This window comes from Pan paniscus, chromosome 3 (genome assembly GCF_029289425.2).
Source record: "Pan paniscus chromosome 3, NHGRI_mPanPan1-v2.0_pri, whole genome shotgun sequence".
In the NCBI taxonomy this organism is placed as follows: Eukaryota; Metazoa; Chordata; class Mammalia; order Primates; family Hominidae; genus Pan; species Pan paniscus.
Window position 1 is genome coordinate 148,775,625 of NC_073252.2, and position 22,862 is coordinate 148,798,486.

Sequence of the window (22,862 nt, forward strand, 5' to 3'; positions counted from 1 at the left end):
AACCTTTTGGTACCTCCCTATCCACTGAGGATATTTCCATTTTTAAGCTAGAAAATCTAGAAATAAGAATTGACATGAAATCCTTAGATAAAGGACTACTTCGTTCTGAGAACAATGGGAAACCATTAAAACTGCTGGGGCTAAGAAATTATAAGAGTCATATGTTAGGAAAATATTGGCGTTGGGCATGGTAGCTCAAGACTGTAATCCCAACACTTTCTGGGGCTGAGAGAGGAGGATTGCTTGAGGCCAGAAGTTCGAGACCAGCCTAAACAACAAAGCAAGACCCTAGTCTCTACAAAAAAATTTAAAGAGTTAGCTGGGAATGGTGGCGCACACCTGCAGTATCAGCTACTCAGGAGGCTGAGGCAGGAGGACTGATTGAGCCCAGGAGTTCAAGGTTGCACTGAGCCATGGCCGTGAAAAGAACATGTTGGAATTCTGGCAGAATAGTTATAAGTTAGACAAAGAAATGGAAAACTGGAGAAAGTCAGTCTATTGAGAATGATGCTGTGGTAAAAGAAAAATGAACAGAGGCTGGGCCTGATGGCTCACACCTGTGATCCCAGCACTCTGGGGGGCTGAGGCAGGTAGATCACTTGAGCCCAGGAGTTCGAGACCAGCCTGGGCAACATGGCAAAACATCATCTCTACAAAAAAATACAAAAATTAGCTGTGTGTGGTGGTACACAGCTACAGTCCCAACTACTCAGGAGGCTGAGATGGGAGGATCACCTGAGCTGGGGAGGCAGAAGTTACAGTGAGCTAAGATCCCACCTTAGTGACACAGTGAGACCCTGTGTCAAAAAAATAAGTAAACAGAATTTAGTAGCAACGTATAGAGATGAATGAAAGACCTCAAGATTACTCATATGCTAATTATGAATAAACCTTCCCTCATTCACTCATTATGTACTCCAATAGCCACACAAATTGTGTGTTAACATCTGTCTTTCCCACTAAATCTAAATTCTATGAGGGCAAGTATCAAGTCTATCTTGTTCATCACCATATCCACAGTGCCCACCATAAAGTAGTCACTCAACAAATATTTGTTGAGTAAATGAAGGACCATGGTAGACAAGAAAATTCATCTCTCCTGCTAGGTCATTAAAAAGATGTTCTCTGAGCAGATCTAAGATAAATGGAAATTATAAATCACTGGTAGCTCCCTTTTCCAAAAGCAAAGCTTTTCACATCCACACATCCAGACCTTCAACTTTTAACCAGAGGTGGATTGACCACGAAGCTGATAAAGCTTAAACTTTATGACCACTGATCTATAAATGTTTCTTCCAAGACCCTAAACCTAATTTTGTATGCATTATATTGTATTCTTCTTCTTAAAAAATTTCCCACATGATAAACATTTGACCTTCAAGTCAAACAAAATTTGGATCTGCCCTTTTTTATGACTGTCTTTACAATAAAATAAAAGCAGATAAAAACCCTTGTGGATACATAAAGCAGATGGCTAAAACAGGAGAAAATGCTAATATTATCAACTCAACTGCAAATTCTAAAAAGGAAATTGAGGAAAGTTATTAAAAAGTAGAAGATAAGAAATAGAGTATAATAATACTAGGAAACTAAGAAAATCATAAGATGAATTTTTTTTAATTCCCCTCCAACTAAGTATCTAATAAGAGGCTTTCTGACCACATCAAAAGAGACACAAAGCCTTACAAATATGCTGATTAGTAAGACAAAAAAGTATCTAGTAAAAGATTTAAAAAGTAACTTGAAACAATCCTCAAAAAGAAGTAAGACTGAGGGTCATGGAAGAAAATGAGGTCAAATTTGACCTGGAGATAAAAAGCTACAACCTCCAACTGCCTGTTTCGATTACTTCCAAATGGCAATCAGAGTCAGCAGCTGTTTTTCTCTTTAACATTTGAAAAGACCAGCTGAAAATAAAATATGAAGACTCTAGAAAAGCAAAAAAGTCTGCAGACTTTTTTCTGACAACTAGAATAAGTAGGTGCTATTCCAACTTAAACAATGATACACACTGCAAGTGGGCCAAAAGGCAGAAGGGGAGAGAGGAAAACTGGGCTTGAAATAACATGACTTCTAACAAAAATTGTAGATAAGACGGATACAATTATGCAATTTAATAAAATGATCTGTTTCAAGTTATGCTTAATACTGCCACTACTGAATTTTTAGGACAATGTATTACAACACTAGGATTTATTAAAGATTTTGTTCATATACGTTACCACAAATTCATTTACATTCACATAGAACTAATTGGTTTGTTGTTACAAAACTGAAAAAAAAATTTGTACAAATGTTTTCATAATTTGAATTAATGTGAAATGAAAATGATTACATGAGACTAGTATATCATGCCTTCAAAGAAAAAGTGACATTTCAGTGGTACCTATAAGAATGAAACTCAGTAGTTCATCATGTTGGAAGGCAAAAGTGTGAAGTAAAAAAGAGAGAGAGCAGGAGCAGGGTGAGTTCTTAAGAAATAGAAAAAAAGAAAAAATATATATGGATATTTACAATGGAACAAAGCTACAGTTACTAGGAAACATTAATAATTACATTAAAACTGTCTAACTTTGATTTACATTTAGTAAATGAAGTCTCTCCCAAATAAAACTTTATTTCATTTAATTTCAGAAAATAAAAACTATACCTGTATCTTTTAAAATGATATTGTTTACAAAGAATATATTCTTTGTATGTATGTATATATTCTTTGTATATATTCATACACACACACACACAATTTGCAATTTTTCCTGAAGAGTAAAAAAGGATGCTTAGTCAAAAAAAGCAATCCACTGAAGTCTTGCATAATAGTACATAAAAAAAAGAAAATCCTCTTAATTATCACTCTCCTTACGCACAAAAACAGCAAAGATAGTAAAACAATATCAATATATAGATATATATTACCTTGGCTGGGGTATGAATCCATATGGCAGGATTAAGAAGAACGTGATCACACAATTGCTTGAGCAGGGGCATCCCATTCTGCAGATTACTCAGATATTTTGAAAATGCAAGGCAAAGTTCAAGTACTGCTCTGCTAACATGAGATTTGGAAGACTGCAAAAAAAGTAGTTCAAATGTTACCACAAATTCAAGTCAAAGTAAGTGAATTACAGGCTGTCCCTACCAGGAAAAAAATTGGCCCACAAATTATGCTCAAAGTTAAAGATGCCATGAAGCTCACTATCACATTTGTTTGATAGAGGAATGGAGGCAAGGTAAAACAACAAAATGTTATTTTAGTTTGGGTAATTTTCTGTAACCAAGGAGACATTCTTGCAGACAGAATTCCTTAGCCACTTAGAGAACAAATGTATGGCCTGTAAATTAAGAATCAAAAACATAAAATATTTCATACTTTACCTTTTCAAGGCTATATCCTATTACCAAGAAGCCCTTACAGGCAAGCATCTGTTCCTGCATAGCAATTGAGTTCTTCAACAATTCCATGACAAAGGCCAGCAAGGTTGAACTAGAATTTTTTAAAAAGGCGATGATTAAAAAAACATATTCTATTTTTTTTAAATTAGGTTAGATAGATGTAACCCTTCCATTCACCTTAATAAAAAGTTCTCCATTTCAAAGAAATTGAAGCTCCACTAAAACTGCTTCCAACATTACATCAGAACAAGATTTTTAATGTAGGATTAGGAGTTGCTCAAATATTTATTTCATATACTTTATCTCAAACACATTGATAGGTGAATTACTTAGAAACAATGACAAATGTTCATGATATAGAGAAAAATGAGCAACTTCCAAAAACAACCAATAACAAATACTTATTAAAAATACACTAAGGCCTTAAAGAACAGATATAACTTAGATAAGCAAGTATATTCAACTTTGAAGCGTTAGGGGCCAAAAGGTGAGAAAAGACAGTGGAGCAAACAGAGTAAGGTGTAAATCCTCAAAATGTGTTAGGGCTCCAGACTTGCATAGTCTGAATGGAGCAGAGGGCACATGAAGAGAAAGATGAGAAAGTTAACTTGGAGGCAAACTTGAGCTCCTTGAACACTAATTTAAGAAGTTTGTTCATTATCCCAACAACAAAATTGTAATTCTCCAGTCAGTCTCAAACACTTTTAAAACTGAATAGGGGCTACAGCCATGCTCTACTACCTACAATTTTTAAAGATCCCCGGAAAGGAAAGGAAAAAGATCAGTTGTTACTGCCGTCTCAGAGAGAAGTCCCACAAAAAAAAAAAAAAAAAGAGAGAGAGAGAGAAAGCATGACCAGCAGCCAATCTCCTCCTCCACATCAGTGCTTTCACTGCCAGCAATTTCAATACAGGGGGGAGGGGGAGGGAGAGGGGAGGGAGGGAAGAGAGAAGGTGGGGAGGGGGAGGGAGGGAGGAGAGAAGTGGGGGAGAGGGGGAAGGGAGGGAGGGGGCAGAGAGGGGAGGAAGGGGAAGGGGGAGGGAAGGAAGGGAGGGCGGGAGGGAGGGAGGGAGGAAAACTGTAAGTAAACCCTGTTAGAACACAGCACAAAACAATTCCATAAAGTATTAATATGTCAGGGTAATTTAATTTTATATATTTTAAAATATAAGTTGACAAATACTAGATGTGATAACTTTTTATTTTAAAAAAAATTGTTGCCTGAAAATAATCAGGACAATTACCATTATTATACACACTGGTGGCAGACATCAAGTTATGTATAAAAGCAAAAATCAAAGGGAGAATTTCAAAATGAGAGAATGTAAAAGTATTTAAATTTCTCAAGTAACAAATGAAACAATAATTTCAATACAAATGAAACAATAATTTCACTATACATTGTTTCACTAGAATATATAGCCATGAGAAATTTAGACTCCTTTCCTATATTTTATGACTTACCCTAGAACTTATATCCCTTTGTCTTTTTTAGACTCAGGACTACAACACAAGAGACAAAAATGTGCTAAATGTATAATCTAATTTTTTTCAAAAAGACTAATTCACTTCGATAACACTATTAAAATTTTGGCTTCCAATTACATAAATGCAATCAGTAATAAATAATTAAAATATGAAAAGTTAAGTTCCATAATAAATCATTACCAAATAATTTTAAATATTTCAGAAATTAAAAATTTCTTATTGCATTCTGAGTAATGGGTAGTAAAAAAAAATTTTAATTTAGACAAAAAAATGTATTTATTTTTGAGTAACCCATTATTGCCATTTCTAATGTTATTCTAAAACCAATTTACTGTGTTTCTTACAGCTTCCATATTTCCTACTGATAAACAAGAACTTAAGTTAATACTGACATAATTAATACGGACTTGTAATACAGTTTATAGTTCACAAGTTTCTTTAAATTATTTTGACACAACAAAACCTGAAAGGCAAAATATTGTATAGCTCAACAGTGATGAAATTAACCCTCACAGCCAATTAAAGAAACAAATAAAGGCACTCACCATATAGTCAAATCAATCTCATCAGACAAATATTGCCTGTAATCCAACTGTGCAAAAAGTGGAAATAGTACTTGTACTCCTCCAATTGAATGCATTGCACTTTGGATGGAATGTGTTAAAACTGCCTTTACATCCTTGTAAGATCAAAAACACAGTAAAGAGTTCAATGATTTCTTTTCCAAAACAATTAAAAATAAGGCACAACAATAAATGCAGAAACACTATAAACGTGACATTCCATGTGTTTAACAGAAGCTACCAAATACATCTCAATAACACATCAAAAATTACCATTATAAATGTTCTTAAAAGATCACAGTTAGTACCTGGAGCATGAGTGCATGTGGTGAATGAACAAAAATTGAAGGGTTGTCCTTAGGAGATGATTCAAGACAAAGCTGGGCATCTGTAGCCCGTGGATTGTACGTGAATGCAATGGCACTAGAGAGTTTCCCATCGTACAATAAAAGTTTGTGATGCTCAGCAAGGAAAAGGTCGCTTTCTGCTTTGAATTTAAATGTACCCTAAGAATTAATTAAAAACAGTTAAATAGTATGCCACAAAAAGAGAATCTAAGTACAAATCAACACAGGTGTAAAACTTTAAGGAGACAGACCATTGATAATCTTTTAACAGTATTATATAAGAGGACCCCTCGTTTACTTATAAAATTGGCTGAATTTAAAGATATAATGGAAATCAAGTCAACTTGACATTAAAACCTTACCTTAAAAATGTAGAAGTGACCAATAGATCATATTTTATCTTTTTTCTTATATTCTTTTTTTAAAATTGTGATCAAAAGCATATAATATACAACTTACCATCTTAAGTATTTTTAAGTGTATAATTGAGAAACATTAACTGTATTCATATTGTTCAACAGCAAATCTCTAGAACTTTTATATCTTGCAAAACTGAAACTCTGTAGCCATTTAACAACTCCCCATTTCCTGCTCCCCACCAGCCCCTGACTATCACAATTCTACTTTCTGTTTCTATGAGTTGGACTCTTAGATACCTCATATAAGTGGAATCATACAGTATTTGTCTTTTTGTGACCCAAGCATTTCATTTAGCACAATGTCTTCACAGTTCCTCCATGTTTTAGCTGATGACAGGATTTCCTTGTTTTTTAAGGTTGAATATGGTCCCGTGTGTTCATGTGTGTTGTCTGTCACATTTTCTTTATCCATTCATCTGCTACTGGACATGTGGGTTACTTCTATCTCTGGGTTATCGAGAATATTACTATGAACATGGATGGGCAAATATCTCCTTGTGACCCTATTTTTTGTGTGCAAATACGTCTCTGTGATCCTCTTTTCAATTATTTTGTATATATCCCATAAGTGAGATTACTGGATCACATGGAAGTTCTATTTTTAATTTTTTGAGAAACCTCATAGTGTTGTCCATAGAAGCTGCACCATTTTTCATTCCCCTCAACAGTGCACAAAGGTACCAATTTCTCCACATTCTCACCAACACTTGTTATTTTGTTTTCTTTTTTAAGTAGTCATCCTAAATGATGAGGCAATAGCTCGCTGTAGTTTAAATTAGCATTTTTCTAATGTCTAGTGATATTGAGCATCTTTTCATATGTTCATTGGCTATTTTTATATCTTCTTTAAAGAAATGTCTACTCAACTCTTTTATGCATTTTTAATTGTTTTGTTGTTGTTGTTGTTGTTGAGTTACAGGATTCATATATTCTGGATATTAACTCCTTATCAGATATATGATTGCTAAATATTTTCTCTCACTCTGTAGGTTACCTTTCCACTCTGCTGGATATTTCCTCTGATGCGCAGAACTTTATAACTCTGACAACATCTTATTTGTCTGTTTTGGCTTTGGTTGCCTGTACTTTCGGTATCACAGTCAAGAAATCACTGCCAAATTCAATGTCGTAAAGCTTTTCCCTTGTGTATTCTTTTAGGAGTTTTATAGCTTTACATCTTACTTTTAGGTCTTTAATCCATTTTCAGCTCATTTTTATATACAATATACAATATGAATTAAGTATAAAACTTTTCTTTCTTATTTTTCGCATCTGGATATCCAGTTTTCCCAACATCATGTGTTGAACACATTGTCCTTTCCCCAGTATGTGGCCTTGCCTCACTTGTCAAAGATCATTTGACCGTATATGCAAAAGTTTATTTCCGGACACTCTATTGTGTTCCCTTGGCCTATGTGTCTAAGCAAGTCTAACATTGTTTTCATTATGTATCATAGCCTTGTAATAAATTTTGAAACCCAGAAGTGTAAAGCCTGCAACTTTGTTCCCCTTTTTAAATACTGTTTTGGCTTCTGAGAATCCCTTGAGATTCCACATTAATTTTAGAATTGTGCTTCTATTTATGCAAAAAATGCCATTGGGATTTTGATAAGAACTGTACTGAATCTGTAGATTGCTTTAGGTAGTATGGATTTTTAGCATATTAAATCTTCCAAGGGATGTCTTTACATTTGTTTCGGTCTCCTAAATTTTGTAAGCAACATTTTGTACTTTTCAATATACAACTCTTTTGCCTCCTTGGTGGAGTCAGGGTACAGCTCTTTTGCCACCTTGGTTGAGTTTATTTCTAAGTATTTTATCCTTTTTGATGCTATTGTAAAAGAAATTGTTTGTGTAATTTTCAAACTGTTCATTACTACTTCATTATTACAATAGAAACACAATTGATTTGTGTGTATTGATTTTGTGCCTTGGAACTCTGCAGAATTCATTTACTAGTCCTAACAGTTTTCAGTGAAATCTTTAAGGATTTTTAGATATAAGGTCATGCCATACGCCAACAGATCATTTTACCTCTTCCCTTCCAATTTAGATGCCTTTTCTTTTTCTTGCCAAATTGCTCTAACTGGATTTCCAAATACTATGTTGAATAGAAATGGAAAGAATAAGCATCCTTGCTTTGTTCCTGATTTTAGAGGAAAAACTGTCAGTTTTTCACTGTTCAGTATTGTGTCAGTCATGGGCTTTTCATATACAATATTTTATAATGTTGAGGTAGTTTCCTTCTATTCATAGATTGTTGAGTGTTTTAGGTTTTTTTTAAATCAAGAAAGAGTGTTGAATTTTGTCAAATCCTTTTCTGTATCAGTTGATATATGATCATATGGATTTTGTAATTCACTGTTAGTGTGGTACATTGCATTGACTGATTTCCATGTTGAACCATCTTTGCATTCCAGAAATAAATCTTAATTTGACATTGTGTATAATTCTTTTAATGTGCTGTTAAATTCAATTTCTTAGTATTTTATTGAAGATTTTTCCATCAATATTCATCAGGGATATTAGTCTATAGTTTTCTTTCTTGTACTATCTTGATCTGGCTTTGGTATCAGGGTAGCACTGGCCTCATAAAATCAGTTTGAAAATGTTCCCTACTCTTAAAATTTTTGTAAATTTGAGAATTGGCGTTAATTCTTCTTTAGATGACTGAGAGCATTCTCCAGTGAAGCCATCTAGTCCCTGGCTTTCTTTGTTGAAAAGTTTTTTATTATTGATTCAATCTCCTTACTAGCTATAGGTCTTTTCGGATTTTTTAAATTTATTCTTGATTCAGTCTCAGTAGGATGTATATTTCTAGAAAATTGTCCATTTCTTCTAAATTATCCAATTTGTTGGCATATACTTTTCATAGCATTCTCTTATAATTCTTTCTATTTCTGTGGCATGTTATAATGCCTCCTCTTTAATTTCTGATTTTACTTATTTATGTGCTCTTCTTTTTTCCTTAGCCTATGTAAGAATTTGTCAATTTTGTTGATGTTTAATTTAAAAAAAAAAACTGTTAGTTTCACTGATTTTTTTCTCACTGCTTTTCTATTTTCTATTCCAGGGGTCCCTAACCAGGTATATGACCTGTTAGGAACAACAGCAAGAAGTGAGCGGTGGGCAAGCAAGCAAAGCTTCATCTGTATTTACAGCCACTCCCTACCACTCACATTACTGCCTGAGCTCCACCTCCTGTCAGATCAGATTTTTATAGAACGGTGAACCCTATTGTGAACTGCACATGCAAGGGATCTAGATTGCGTGCTCCTTATGAGAATATAATACCTGATAATCTGTCACTGTCTCCCATCACCCCCGGATGGAACCGTCTAGTTGCAGAAAACAAGCTCTGCTTTGTTTCCCACTGATTCTACATTATGGTGAGTCGTATAATTATTTCATTATATATTACAATGTAATAATAACAGAAATAAAGTGCACAATAAATGTAATGCACTTGAATCATCCCGAAACCATCCCTGCTGCGCCCCCACCACCCGTGGTCCATGGAAAAACTGTCGTCCATGAAACTGGTCCCTGGGACCAAAAAGGTTGGGGACTGCTGCTCTATTTCATTTATTTCTGCTCGGATTTTTATCATTTCCTTCTATCTGCTAACGTTAACTTTATTTGTTGTTCTTTTTCCAGTTCCATGTTGTATAAATTAGGTTGCTGATCTGAGATCTTTCTTTTGGTGATAATGATCAGTCATTATCACCATAATCTTCTCTCTTAGACTGAGGTCACTAAATCCCGTAAGTTTTGGTAGGTTGTGCTTACATTTTGATTTCTCTCAAGATATTTTCTAATTTTCCTTGTGATTTATCTTTGACCCAAAGGCTGTTTTAAGTGTGTTGTTTAATTTCTACATTAAACATTTTCTACATTAAAAAATTGGTGGACTTTCCAGTTTTTCTTTGGCAACTGGTTTCTAGTTTCATTTTATTGTGGTCAAAAAAGATACTTGGTATAATTTCAATCTTAACTTTGTTGACACTTGTTTTGTGGCATAACACATGTCTATCCTGGAGAATGTTCTGTGTGTGCTTAAGAAAAATGCAGGCCAGGTGCAGTGGCTCACGCCTGTAATCCCAGCACTTTGGGAAGCCGAGGCGGGCGGATCACCTGAGGTCAGGAGTTTGAGACCAGCCTGACCAAAATGGCAAAACCCCATCTCTATTAAAATTACAAAATTAGCTGGGTGCGGTGCCACATGCCTGTAATCCCAGGTACTTGGGAGGCTGAGGCAGGAGAATTGCTTGAACCCAGGAGGTGGAGGTTGCAATGAGCCAAGATCATGCCATTGCACTCCAGCCTGGGCAACAAGAGCAAAACTCCATCTCAAAAAAAGAAGAAGAAGAAGAACAATGCACAGTCTACTGTTGTTTCATCGAGTGTTATGTATACTACTGCTAAATACATCGGGCTGCATTGCTGTTCAAGTCTTCTGTTTACTTATTGATCTTCTGTCTGGTTGTTCTATTCATTACTGAAAGCTGACTACTGAAGTGTCCTACTATAATGGTGTTGCTATCTACTTCTTTTAATTCTATCAAAGTTTGCTTCATATATTTGAGAGCTCTGATGTTAAGTACATATATTTATATTTGTTCTATCTTTCTGGTGAACTGACCCTATCATCATAAAATGTCCTTCTTTGTCTCTTTTGACAGTTTTTGACTTAAAGTCTATTTTGTCTAATTTAAGTAAGCTACTCCTACTCTTCTCTGGTTACCATTTGCACACATCTCTTTATTTGTGGGTACATTTTAGGTGTATACATTTATGGGGCCCATAAAATGTTTTAATACAGTCATGCAACGTGAAATAAGCACATCATGGAGAACAGATATCCATCCCTTCAAGCATTTACCAATTTAGTTGAAAACCATCCAATTATACTATTTCAAAATGTACAGTTATTATTGACTATAGTCACCCTGCTGTGGTATCAAATAGTAGGTCTCATTTTTCTTTTTTTTTTTTTGTATCCATTAACCAAACTCTCCATGTATAACCCACCTTCAAATCAAGCTGAACTAACATTGGTTAAGCACAAAACAGTAAGCAAACTACCTTGTATCCCAGGCCCAACTGATAAATAGCAAATATCTGAGCTGCATTTAGAGCTTCACTGAAAAGGTAAACTGCAGTCATCTGACCACAGAATACTCTATTAGCATCTGCTGTTTCTGATGAGCCCAGGAAACATTTGTCAAAGGTCTATAAAAGAAAAAAAAAAGGAATTAGGAAAAAACAAAAAAAAAACTCCAGAAATAATAAAAACCTATATTATCATAAATGTTTTGTCCATTCTAAACTGTATCTAAATAGACTAACATAATTTATACCATAAAACCATTAGAAAGAATGTTGAAAAATGTGTATGTAATGACATTAGGGGATATAGAAAAGTTTGAAACACATGTGTTCTCAAGCCAAACAACCTAGATCAAATCCCTGCATCCTATGCCACTGAGTATGGCAAGTTACTTAACCTCTTTGTACTTCACCTATCTGTAAAATGAAGATTATAATAATGCTTATCTTGCAAGGTTGCTGGAGCTTTTTGAAAATAAAGCTATTTATTACAATGCCTGGAATACAAAAAGCACTCAGTAAAAGTTAATGTAAGAAAAAACAGGTTACAAAACAATACTTACATATGAGCCCTTTTTTGTACTAAAAAAGAGCTAACATTCAGCACTCATTCTGTATAAGGCACGCTGCTAATAGATTTATGGATATTATCTCATTTAATCAGATGACAACTTTCTGAGGTATGAATATTTTATGTCCATTTTCAGGAGGAAAAATGCTAAGGCCTAATAGATTAGGTAAGGTCATGCAGTCAATAAATGACAGAGCTGAGATTCAAACCTAAGTCTGTCTGATTCAAGACTCTTAAGGTTAGCATTACAAAATATGTATATATGTGTAGCAAAGGATATGAAAAGAGGAGTTAATGGTGTATGGGTAGTGTACTTTATGTTCATTTTCCTGGTCTGTATTTTTCAAGTTTTTATAAAAAGAACATAATTACAGGAAAAACATTTTAAATTTCACTCTAACCTATAGATTTATTTTTGAAACCTGTAAATGTTACAACATACTAGTTAACTATAGCAGTTAGAATTATATGCAAGATTTATAAGCATGCATCATTTAACTCATTCAGAAAAATGATCAGAACCCTATAGTGGAGCTCTCGTTCATTTTGATAAATGAACCAATGACCCACTCCCCAGATATAGCCACTGTTAGCTATAAATCCTTATTTCTACCTATATGGAATGATTTTATAACAAGGACTAATATTTCAGTGACATATTAAGTTCTATTAACATGCTAGCCAAATTATGTTTATAAAAATCTACCATTGTAATACTTTGAATTTTATATTCAAGTTGTAAAACTTTTTCTTGTTTAAAAAGCTCATGCTTTTAAAATCACTTTTTTCATTGCAACATTTTGAAACTACTTACATCGCTAGTGTTGACAAACCATGTTATCTCTCCATAGGAAGCCAGCTCACCATTCACATAACATCGAAGTTCACTATTCTTCCATCGGTTATAGATGTGTACTATGGTAACCATATACCACTGCAGAAGCAAAAAACAGTTAAAAATACAAAGATAACAATTATCCCAATAACGCAACCATACTGATGAGTAAAAGTTAAATGATAAGTTGTAATTCAACCTAAAAATAAAACAAGACTACCTTTGTTAAATTCAATATTTACTTTCTGGAACAATATCTATTCATGGGCCTTTCAACTGATAAGAACTTAATCACTAGATCATTTTTCCAGCTTTTTATTATGGAATTTTTCAAACATACCCCAAAAATCTGAAAATCAAGTACAAACACCCCCTTTTTCCACCAACTAGATTCCATAATTGTCAATTTTTTGCCATATTTGCTTAATCTATCTGACTACCTATCTACTTATACATTTTGTTGATGAACCATTTATTAACCTCTAAATTTTAAGGTACAAAAGCAAACACATATTAAATTTGCAATACTAAAATAAATGCCGTAGATATTTCCTACTTGTATCTCCCATAATCTCCATAAATAACTAAATTTGCAATCTTTTTCATATCCAAATCAGAGAGGTCAATTATCCAGTGATTTACGCTTCATCTTTTTAAACAGTAAAAACGAAGTTGTGCTTTAGCATGTTATTATATGAATAACATTAAAACAAAGCATTTTGATGACTAGCATAGCTTGTTAACATAACTATGACTCAAGAAGATCATGTACCTTTTGTGGCTTGAAATCAAATTTCACACAGTGTTGAAAGCCTTTTCCTTTTGACTTTATTGATGTTATAATCAAACAGCCTCCAACAAAATGAGCAGAATAGCCAAGACCTTTGCTGGTTCTGAAACTATAAAGAATAGTTTTCATTTTACCTCTAAATATTCTTCTCAGTTTCAAAGTAAGGTTTTAACACTAATCAGTTACAGAAATACATACCAATACAAATATGGTTTATCCTTATCTACATTGATGTTATTTACAGGATCCATTCTAAGCCATGTATGAAATGTAAAACCATTCTGGTATGGCCATTTGGCTATAGGAGGTAATGCAATAGCCTAAAGGAAAGAAACTTCGAGTTATTAACTCACGTGAAAACCTGTCTTATTAAAATCATGAAAATAAGACTTTGCAATGCTACATATATTTGTACTACATCACATTACTTTATGTCACAATTAAAATATCTGAGGCCGGGCGCGGTGGCTCACGCCTGTAATCCCAGCACTTTGGGAGGCCGAGGCAGGTGGATCACAAGGTCAGGAGATTGAGACAATCCTGGCTAACACGGTGAAACCCCGTCTCTACTAAAAATACAAAAAATTAGCCGGGTACGGTGGTGGGTGCCTGTAGTCCCAGCTACTCGGGAGGCTGAGACAGGAGAACGGCGTGAACCCAGGAGGCAGAGCTTGCAGTGAGCCGAGACCACACCACTGCACTCCAGCCTGGGCGAAAGAGCAAGACTCCATCTCAAAAATATATATATATATATATCTGAAAGAAGACTCTTTATCTGGAAGAAGACTCTTTGTCAGGAAGAAGACTTTTAGTAACTTTTTAATTTTCCCTAATACATAGTAATGTTAATTAAATGAAAAAAAAATTCAGTGTAACCTGGACACATGAATCTTGTATTCTTCATTTCTTAAAATGAACGTATCCACAGAGATTCTAATTAAAAGAGATAGGAAGTGATAACAAATTGGAAATTTGATGAAATTTTAAGGTATTAGAATAGAGAAAGATGGACAGGAATGGAAAGAGAAAAGAGAAAAACTGGGTATATGCTGCTTTTACAAAACTGCAAATATAAAACTGAAGAGGATTAGTTCATAATATTTTTAAATTATATTCAGAAGTCAATATACAAATGGCTTTACCGCTTGGTTTAGATTTTTATTTAAAAGATCATACTACATAATAAAAGGATCTTGTATAGCCAAAACAATCTTTTAAAAAGAACAGGCCAGATACGGTGGTTCACACCTGTAATCCCAGCACTTTGGGAGGCCAAGGCAGGCAGATCATCTGCGGTCAGGAGTTCGAGACCAGCCTGGCCAACATGGTGAAACCCTGCCTCTACTAAAAAAATACAAAAATTAGCCATGCGTGGTGGTGGGTGCCTGTAATCCCAGCTACTCAGGAGGCTGAGGCAGGAGAATTGCTTGAACCCAGGAGGCAGAGGTTGCAGTGAGCCGAGATCGTGCCATTGCACTCCAGCCAGGGTGACAAGAACAAAAATCTGTCTCAAAAAAAAATGAAGAAGAACAAAGTTAGAGGACTCATACTACCATTTCAAAACCTACCATTAATATAAAGCAACAGTGATGAAGACTGTGGTATTAGCATAAGGCCCTGGTGTCCTTTGGTTAGGCAAATCCTTATTATTATGTCACCAAAAGGACAAGTGACAAAAGAAAAAAATATATACATTGGACTTTATTAAAATTAAAACCTGTGCTTTAAGGAACACCATCAAAAAAGTGAAAAGACAAGCCACAAAAATGGAAGTAAACATCTGCAATCTGAATACCTGATAAAGCACTTGTAACCAAAATATATAAAGTACTCTTATAACTCAATAATAAAAGGACAAGTAAAATTTTAAAATGGGCAAAAGATCTAAATATACATATCTCCAAAGAAGATATACAAATAGCCAATAAAAATATAAAAAGATGCTCAATATCATTAGTCATAAAGGAAATGCAAATCAAAACTACAATGAGATATCACTTCATACCAACTAGGATAGCTACTAATACAATCACAAAGACAGATACTGGCCGGGCACAGTGGCTCACGCCTATAATCTCAGCACTTTGGGAGGCTGAGGCAGGTGGATCACTTCAGGTCAGGAGTTCAAGACCAGCCTGGCCAACATGGTGAAACCCTGTCTCTACTAAAAAATACAAAAGTTAGCTGGGCATGGTGGTACGCATCTGTAATCCCAGCTACTCAGGAAGCTGAGACACAAGAATCGCTTGAACCGGGAGGCAGAGGTTGCAGGGAGCCAAGATCACACCACTGCATTCCAGCCTGGGTGACAGAGCAAGACTTCATCTCAAAAACAAACAAACAAAAATAGACATTAACCATCTTAGCAAGGATGTAGAGAAATTTGACCCTTATACATTGCTGTGGGATCGTAAAATGTTACAGCTACTTTGGAAAATAGTCTGGAAGTTCATCAAAATGTTAAACAAAGACCATATGACCTAATCTAGAGATTGGGACAAATTAAAACATATGTCCACACATAAAATTGTACACTAATGTCCATAACAGCATTATTCATACTAGCCCAAGAAGTGAAAATCCCAAATATTCACTAGTTGACAAATGATTAAATAAAGTATGGTATATCCATACAATATAATACCAGCCATAAAAAGGAATGAAGTACTGATACATGCTGTACCATGGATGGACCTTGAAAACATTATGATAAGTGAAAAAAGCCAGTCACAAAAGACCACATGTTGTATGATTCCACTAATATGAATGGTCCAGAATAGGGCTGGGGAATATGGGGAGTGGCTGCTAATCAGTATGGGGTTTCTTTTGGGTGTGATGAGAATGTCCCAAAATTGACTGTGGTGATGGTTGACAACTCTGTGAACACATTTACCTACTATACTATATACTTTAAATGAGTTAATTGTGTGGTATGTGGATTATATCTCAATAAAACTGTTTTGTAAAAAATTCAAACTGCACAAGCGTCTGTTTTATTGTAACTTACATATGCATTTATGTATACATATTATACATATATTCTTTTATATGTATTAGATATGACATAAAACATGAAAGACATCATAGAGCCAAACTTCAGTAATAACACTATTGAGACTTCAAGAGTGAACATTGCATTAAACGTTGCATTAATGCAAAAATGAACGTTGCATTAAGAAAAAAGGAAAAGAATAATTACAACTCACAGACTGACAAAAAAAAATTTTAGGAGAAAAACGTATATTCAGTGCGTACACATGTTCTCTCTCACCAAAAATGATAGCAAAGATGTAAAAGCTTTGCAAAAATACTTTATTCATGACTACTTTAAATTCCCAGTAAAAGCTATGTTTAAGGAAAGGAAGTCACTGAACATATTTAAAACATCTATTCTCTTCAAGTTTCAAAAGCTGTTCAGCTCACCTGCCCTACTTTCAAGATAAATGCATGCACTGCAATCTCAGAACTGTAAATAATAAAATTATAACATGAGGCATGAAAAAAGTTAATCTCATAAGAACACTTTTTTTAATGTTAGAGGCAATGATAGGCTATGATAAGAAAGTAAAATTATTCTGAAAAGCTACAAATCTAAAATGGCCTGTAGGGAAAAACTGTAAAGGAAAAAATTGGGCAATAAAACTTTTCAAAGAAAGTTGTATATTGTGTATATAACATTTAAATATCACAAATGTCATATTAAAACATATTCTTATCTTTCTGCAGATACTGCCAGGCTACACAGGGCCTAATATAAGATTTTATGAGAACTAACATAAAAAAATGAATGAAAGATAAGCTCAGGAAAAGAATAGACTGAAATATCTTTTTTAAAAGTTTGTCTTGGGCCGGGCGTGGTGACTCATGCCTGTAATCCCAGCACTTCGGGAGGCTGAGGTGGGTGGATCACCTGAGGTCAGGAATTCGAGACAAGCCTGGCCAACATGGCAAAACCCCGTCTCTACCAAAAATACAAAAATTAGTCAGGCGTGGTCGTGGGCACTTGTAATCCCAGCTACTCAGGAGGCTGAGGCAGAAGAATCGCTTGAAACCAGGAGGCAGAGTTTGCAGTGAGCCGAGATCGCACCACTGCACTCCAGCCTGGGCAACAAGAGCAAAACTCCGTCTCAAAATAAAAAAAAGTTTGTTTTGCTTGTAACAGACTGACCAATGTAATAATGAGGAGATTTTAGAAACTTCCATAAATAACATATATACATTATAGAATGTGCTTCTATAACATTATGAAACATTACAGATATCACTATTATACATAATTGTCTTATGTATAAACTGATTAACGGCTTACAGGAACACTGAGACCAACATAATTTGGAAACTCACAAGTCAAGGAAAACTTGCGCAGTAAGTTTCAGAGCCTCTATTTCTTCACTATCATTCTATACACAAGGTACAAAAAAAAGACAGGTAGAGTAATGAAAGGCAAGAGAAAGATGTTCACAAAGATAGACATGAAGGTGTTACACACAAATAGCTACTTAAGACAACATGGCTATGTTTAAAAGAATGAGGTTCTTATTCCATTGCTGACCCAAGCTGTGACTGGGCATTTTCTCAACTAATTTAAGCCTCTATTTCTTCACCTCTAAAGCAATTACAAAAAAGTAACATGCACGACTGTCATAAGGATTAAAGTATGTTGAGCAGAAGTTTCTACCTAGCACAGAACCTGTCAGGGGTGTTCACAGGGCTGTACTTTCAGGGAGCAAAGGAAAGAAGAACTGGGAGTGATTTCCTCATTAATATTTACTTACTGCAGCACTCTTTCCTGGAAAGTTAAAAAAGGCATCAGGACCATACTTCTGAGGCATATGCTTTAACACAGACAGCAACTTCCCAGCATGTGGAGGCTATGAAGATAATTAACAATTCATTAACCACATTATTTACCATAAGATAAAAAAAAACACATCTTTAATATAGTCTTGCTTTAATATATACAGGAATAATGCTATAAGCTTAAAAGCATAGAAAATAATTTCTAAGTTATTTTCAAATATCTTAAAGAAATAATGTACTCTACACCAGTTTTTGTAATGCTGTAGGGCCTATTAGGTATTCAATAAATAAGAGCCAGTATCATTAGACACCTGAAACTCTTCTCCAAGCTGCAGCAAAAATGATCTTTTTTTTTTCTTTTTTGAGATGGAGTCTCACTCTGTCACCCAGGCTGGAGTCCATGTGCAGTGGCGCCATCTCGGCTCACCATAAACTCTGCCTCCCAGATTCAAGTGATTCACCAGCCGAGTAGCTGGGATTACAGGTGTGTGCCACCACACCCAGCTAATTTTTTTTTCTTTCGAGATGGAGTCTCGCTCTGTCACTCAGGCTAGAGTGCAATGGCAGGATCTCGGCTCACCACAACCTCCGCCTCCCAGGTTCAAGCGATTCTCCTGCCTCACCCTCCCAAGTAGCTGGGATTACAGGTGCACGCCACCACACCCGGCTAACTTTTGTACTTTTAGTAGAGACGGGGTTTCTCCATGTTGGTCAGGCTGGTCTCGAACCAACCTCAGGTGATCCACCTGCCTGGGCCTCCCAAAGTGGTGGGATTACAGGCGTGAGCCACTGTGCCCGGCCTACATTTTTTGTATTTTTAGTAGAGACAGGGTTTCACCACGTTGGCCAGACTGGTCTCAAACTCCTGACTTCAAGTGATCCGCCTGCCTCAGCCTCACAAAGTGCTGGGATTACAGGCATGAGCCACCACACCTGGCCAAAAACGATCTTTTTAAAATATAAACTACATCAATCCCCCACCCACCCTTCTTTAAAATTAAAAATACTTAATAATTTAACAAATACTTAAATAATGCTTACTATATTCCACTGTTAAAGGTACTTCAAAAAGATACTTGCACATGCATGTTTATAGCAGCACAATTCACAATTGCAAAATCATGGAACCTACCCAAATGCCCATCAATCAACGAGTGGATAAAGAAACTGTGGTATATATATATATATGATGGAATACTACTCAGCCATTAAAAGAAATAAATTATCAGCATTTGCAGTGACCTGGATAAGACTGGAAACTATTATTCTAAGTGAAGTAACTCAGGAATGGAAAACCAAACAGTGTATGTTCTCACTGATACGTGGGAGCTAAGCTATGAGGACGCAAAGGAAAAAGAAAGATACAATGGACTTTGGGGACTTGGGGTAAGAGTGGGAGGTGGGTGAGAGATAAAAGTCTACAAATATGGTGTGGTGTATACTGCTTAGGTGACGGGTGCACCAAAATCTCACAAATCACCACTAAAGAACTTACTCATGTAACCAAATACTACCTGTACCCCAATAACTTATGGAAAAATAAAATTAAAAAATAAAAATAAACATTTCAAAAAAATGGTACTTCAAAAACACTAAAATATCTTAACCTCATAACCACCCTATGGGATGGTATTATTATGATTATGCACAGTTTACAGAAGAAGAATCTGAGGCAGGGGAACATTTCCAAAGTCACATGGGTAATAACTGTCAAGGTCAGGATCAGAACTCAATCTTGACTCTAGAGTCCATGCTTCTAAACAACTATACAGATGCTCCTCAACTTACGATAGGGGTACATCCTGATAAACCCACAGTAAGTTGAAAAGAATGTAAATCGAAAGTATGTTTTCGATCCAAAATATTGTCAACTTAAGATGGGTTTAGCCGGAGGTAGCCCCATCCTAAGTGAAGGAGTATACTGAATGCATATCACTTTCACACCATCGTAAAGTCAAAAAAAAACCAAAAAACAACTATACTTTCACCATTAAAATAGGGACCAAAACCTTTAACATGGACTATAAGATACTTTACCTACTTCTTTAGCCTCATTTTGCTTCTTACTCTCCCCTTCTCCCTGCACTCCATCCTTTTCTCAGTCTTCTTCCCACAACAGGGCCTCAGCAAAAGCTATTCCTTATGCTTAAAATGTTCTCAAAAGGACCCCTGTACTCCCCTCTTATCCAAGTCAATCTTACCCAGCCTTTAGAGCTGATCTTAACAGTCACTTCCTCAGGGTAGCCTTCCTTGAAACTGAGAGTGGATTAAACTTCCCTATCATATTTCATTCTACAATATACCTTTACCGCATAGCATATAAATATATGTATACGCATAGCATATACATATAAAAGCTGCAACGCTGAGTTTATTTGATTAATGTTTCCTTGGTCCACAAGTCTCTAATACATGAAACAACCAACAATAAAAATGAAAAATCTCATTTGCAGTTACAAGGAAAAACAAAAGATAATCAGACATACCATCTCATTTTAATCAGTTTATAAGCAAATAAGAAAAGTGTGGGGCATTCCTCCTTGTTAAAAATTTAAAAGTTCAAAACAGGGTCAAACTACAAATGAAATCATTGGTTTGCCTTCATCTTATTTTTATAGATGATATAAATTATAATTACTACCTGTGTAAAAGAGTTTGGCAACCTTTCACCTACATATTAAGTGGAAGCTTCATTCTTAAGTGAACAAGAAATTTTCAATTAACCATACTGCTCAATTGTAAAAGCATAGTAACAAGTAACTACAATCACAGTGATTTTTTAAAATAAATTCCAAAGTAAAATAAAGTAACCAAAAATAACTTTGCAGTTAAAAATAAAAATACAGTATTATAGCATGTCCATCTAGAAACATCATTCCTCCAAATTTCCTTTCCTATAAATCAGTCAACAAAAGAATACATTAAGATAAGCACTTTACTTGACAGACATTGCTGGGGGAGTGTATACTGTACTGGTAAAGCCTTTCAGAAAAAAATTTAGTAGACCAGGCACAGTGGTTCACATCTGTAATCTCAACACTTTAGGAGGCCAAGGTGGAGGGATCGCTTGAGCCTAGGGGTTTGAGACCAACCTGGGCAACATGGAGAAACTCCATCTCTAGAAAACAATACAAAAATTAGCCAAGAATGGTGGCAAGTGCCTGTGGTCCCAGCTGCTTGGAAAGCTGAGGTGGGAGGATTGCTTGACCCAGGAGGCAGAGGTTGCAGGCAGCCGAGATAGCACCACTGTACTCCAACCTGGGTAACAGAGCAAGACTCTGTCTGAAAAAGAAAAAGAAAGAGGAAAAGAAAAAGATGTAGTAGTCATATTTCAAGAGTCTGTAAAGACGTTCATGTCCACCAATGCAATATTTCCACATGTAAAAATCTATGCTAAAGTAATCACCACAAGGGCAGACAGAGATTTAGATATAGGGATTTTTTCACTGCACTGCTATAACAGCAAACGATAGAAATAATATGCCTAATATTAAATAACTAAATAAATGTAATGAATATCTGAGCAAGGCCTTGCTCTCATTTTATAAATAGTTCATTATTTTTTCCCTTTATCATCTAAAACTATTCTCATTCTCCTCCCCCTCCCCATAGGCAACTATATTAACATGTTTAATCTTTTTTATGTAGATTATTCCTTCAAAAATGATGTTTGGGGCTGAGAGTGGTGGCTCATGCCTATAATCCTAGCACTCTGGGAGGACTGCTTGAGCTCAGGAGTTTGACACCAGCTTGGACAACATGGCAAAACCCAGTCTCTAAAAGAAATGCAAAAATTAGCCTGGCATGGTGGCACATGTCCGTGGTCCCAGCTACTTGGGAGGCTGAGGTGGATCTCTTGATACCAGGAAGCTGAGAATGCAGTGAGCCATGATCGCACCATTGCACTCCAGCCTGGATGAGAGTGAGACCCTGTCTTTAAAAAAAAAAAAAAGAAAAGAAAAAAAGGTTTTTATGTGCTTACACTTATCATTGCTTTCTTTCCTATGTATTTTACATCTATTCCTATTACTCCATGCACTGATTCTGTTATAGAACAATCTACCTTCTATACATTTTACCAATCCACTCTCTTAATGATGAATATCCATGTTAACATTCACTGCCATCAAAAATAATGCTTCAGTGAACATCCTCATGTATTTTATGGATCTATGTGAGAATTTCTTGGAATACGCACTCAGAAGTGAATTATTAAATCACTGGATACAGGTAAAATTAACATGACTAAGTAGCACTAGACTCCTCTTGAGGTTGGCTCCACTGGTGTTCATTGTAATGAAAAGCGCACCAAGTATAAAATAACCCTATATCCCAAACTATACTTGCCATTTTCCAACTTTAAAATTCTTGAGAAACTACAGATGGAAGGTGACATATCAATACTGTTTTAATGTGAATGTCTCTAATTATTAATGATTTTGTGTTCATTTGGTTGTGGGGTTTCTACCTCTGTAAATAAATATTAGTTCATATTATTTGCTATTTTCTTACCTATAATTTTCTATGCTTATGAATATAATAAAAATACA

The 22,862-nt window shown here is 35.3% G+C and overlaps 1 protein-coding gene across 5 annotated transcripts in view; it reads right to left on the reverse strand.

Annotated features, from left to right (window-relative positions):
* LRBA (LPS responsive beige-like anchor protein) overlaps positions 1 to 22,862 on the reverse strand; it is a 799,485-nt gene that overhangs the window by 640,898 nt on the left and 135,725 nt on the right. For all 5 annotated transcript variants that reach the window (XM_055111907.2, XM_063603583.1, XM_034959239.3 and 2 more), the window contains exons 5-13: positions 18,288 to 18,383; positions 13,711 to 13,832; positions 13,495 to 13,621; positions 12,702 to 12,821; positions 11,293 to 11,439; positions 5,750 to 5,947; positions 5,424 to 5,557; positions 3,373 to 3,481; positions 2,914 to 3,066 (exon numbers count right to left, since the gene is read on the reverse strand). In XM_055111907.2, the coding sequence (XP_054967882.2) occupies positions 2,914 to 3,066; positions 3,373 to 3,481; positions 5,424 to 5,557; positions 5,750 to 5,947; positions 11,293 to 11,439; positions 12,702 to 12,821; positions 13,495 to 13,621; positions 13,711 to 13,832; positions 18,288 to 18,383 (1,206 nt within the window). The remainder of the gene's footprint in view (positions 1 to 2,913; positions 3,067 to 3,372; positions 3,482 to 5,423; positions 5,558 to 5,749; positions 5,948 to 11,292; positions 11,440 to 12,701; positions 12,822 to 13,494; positions 13,622 to 13,710; positions 13,833 to 18,287; positions 18,384 to 22,862) is intronic.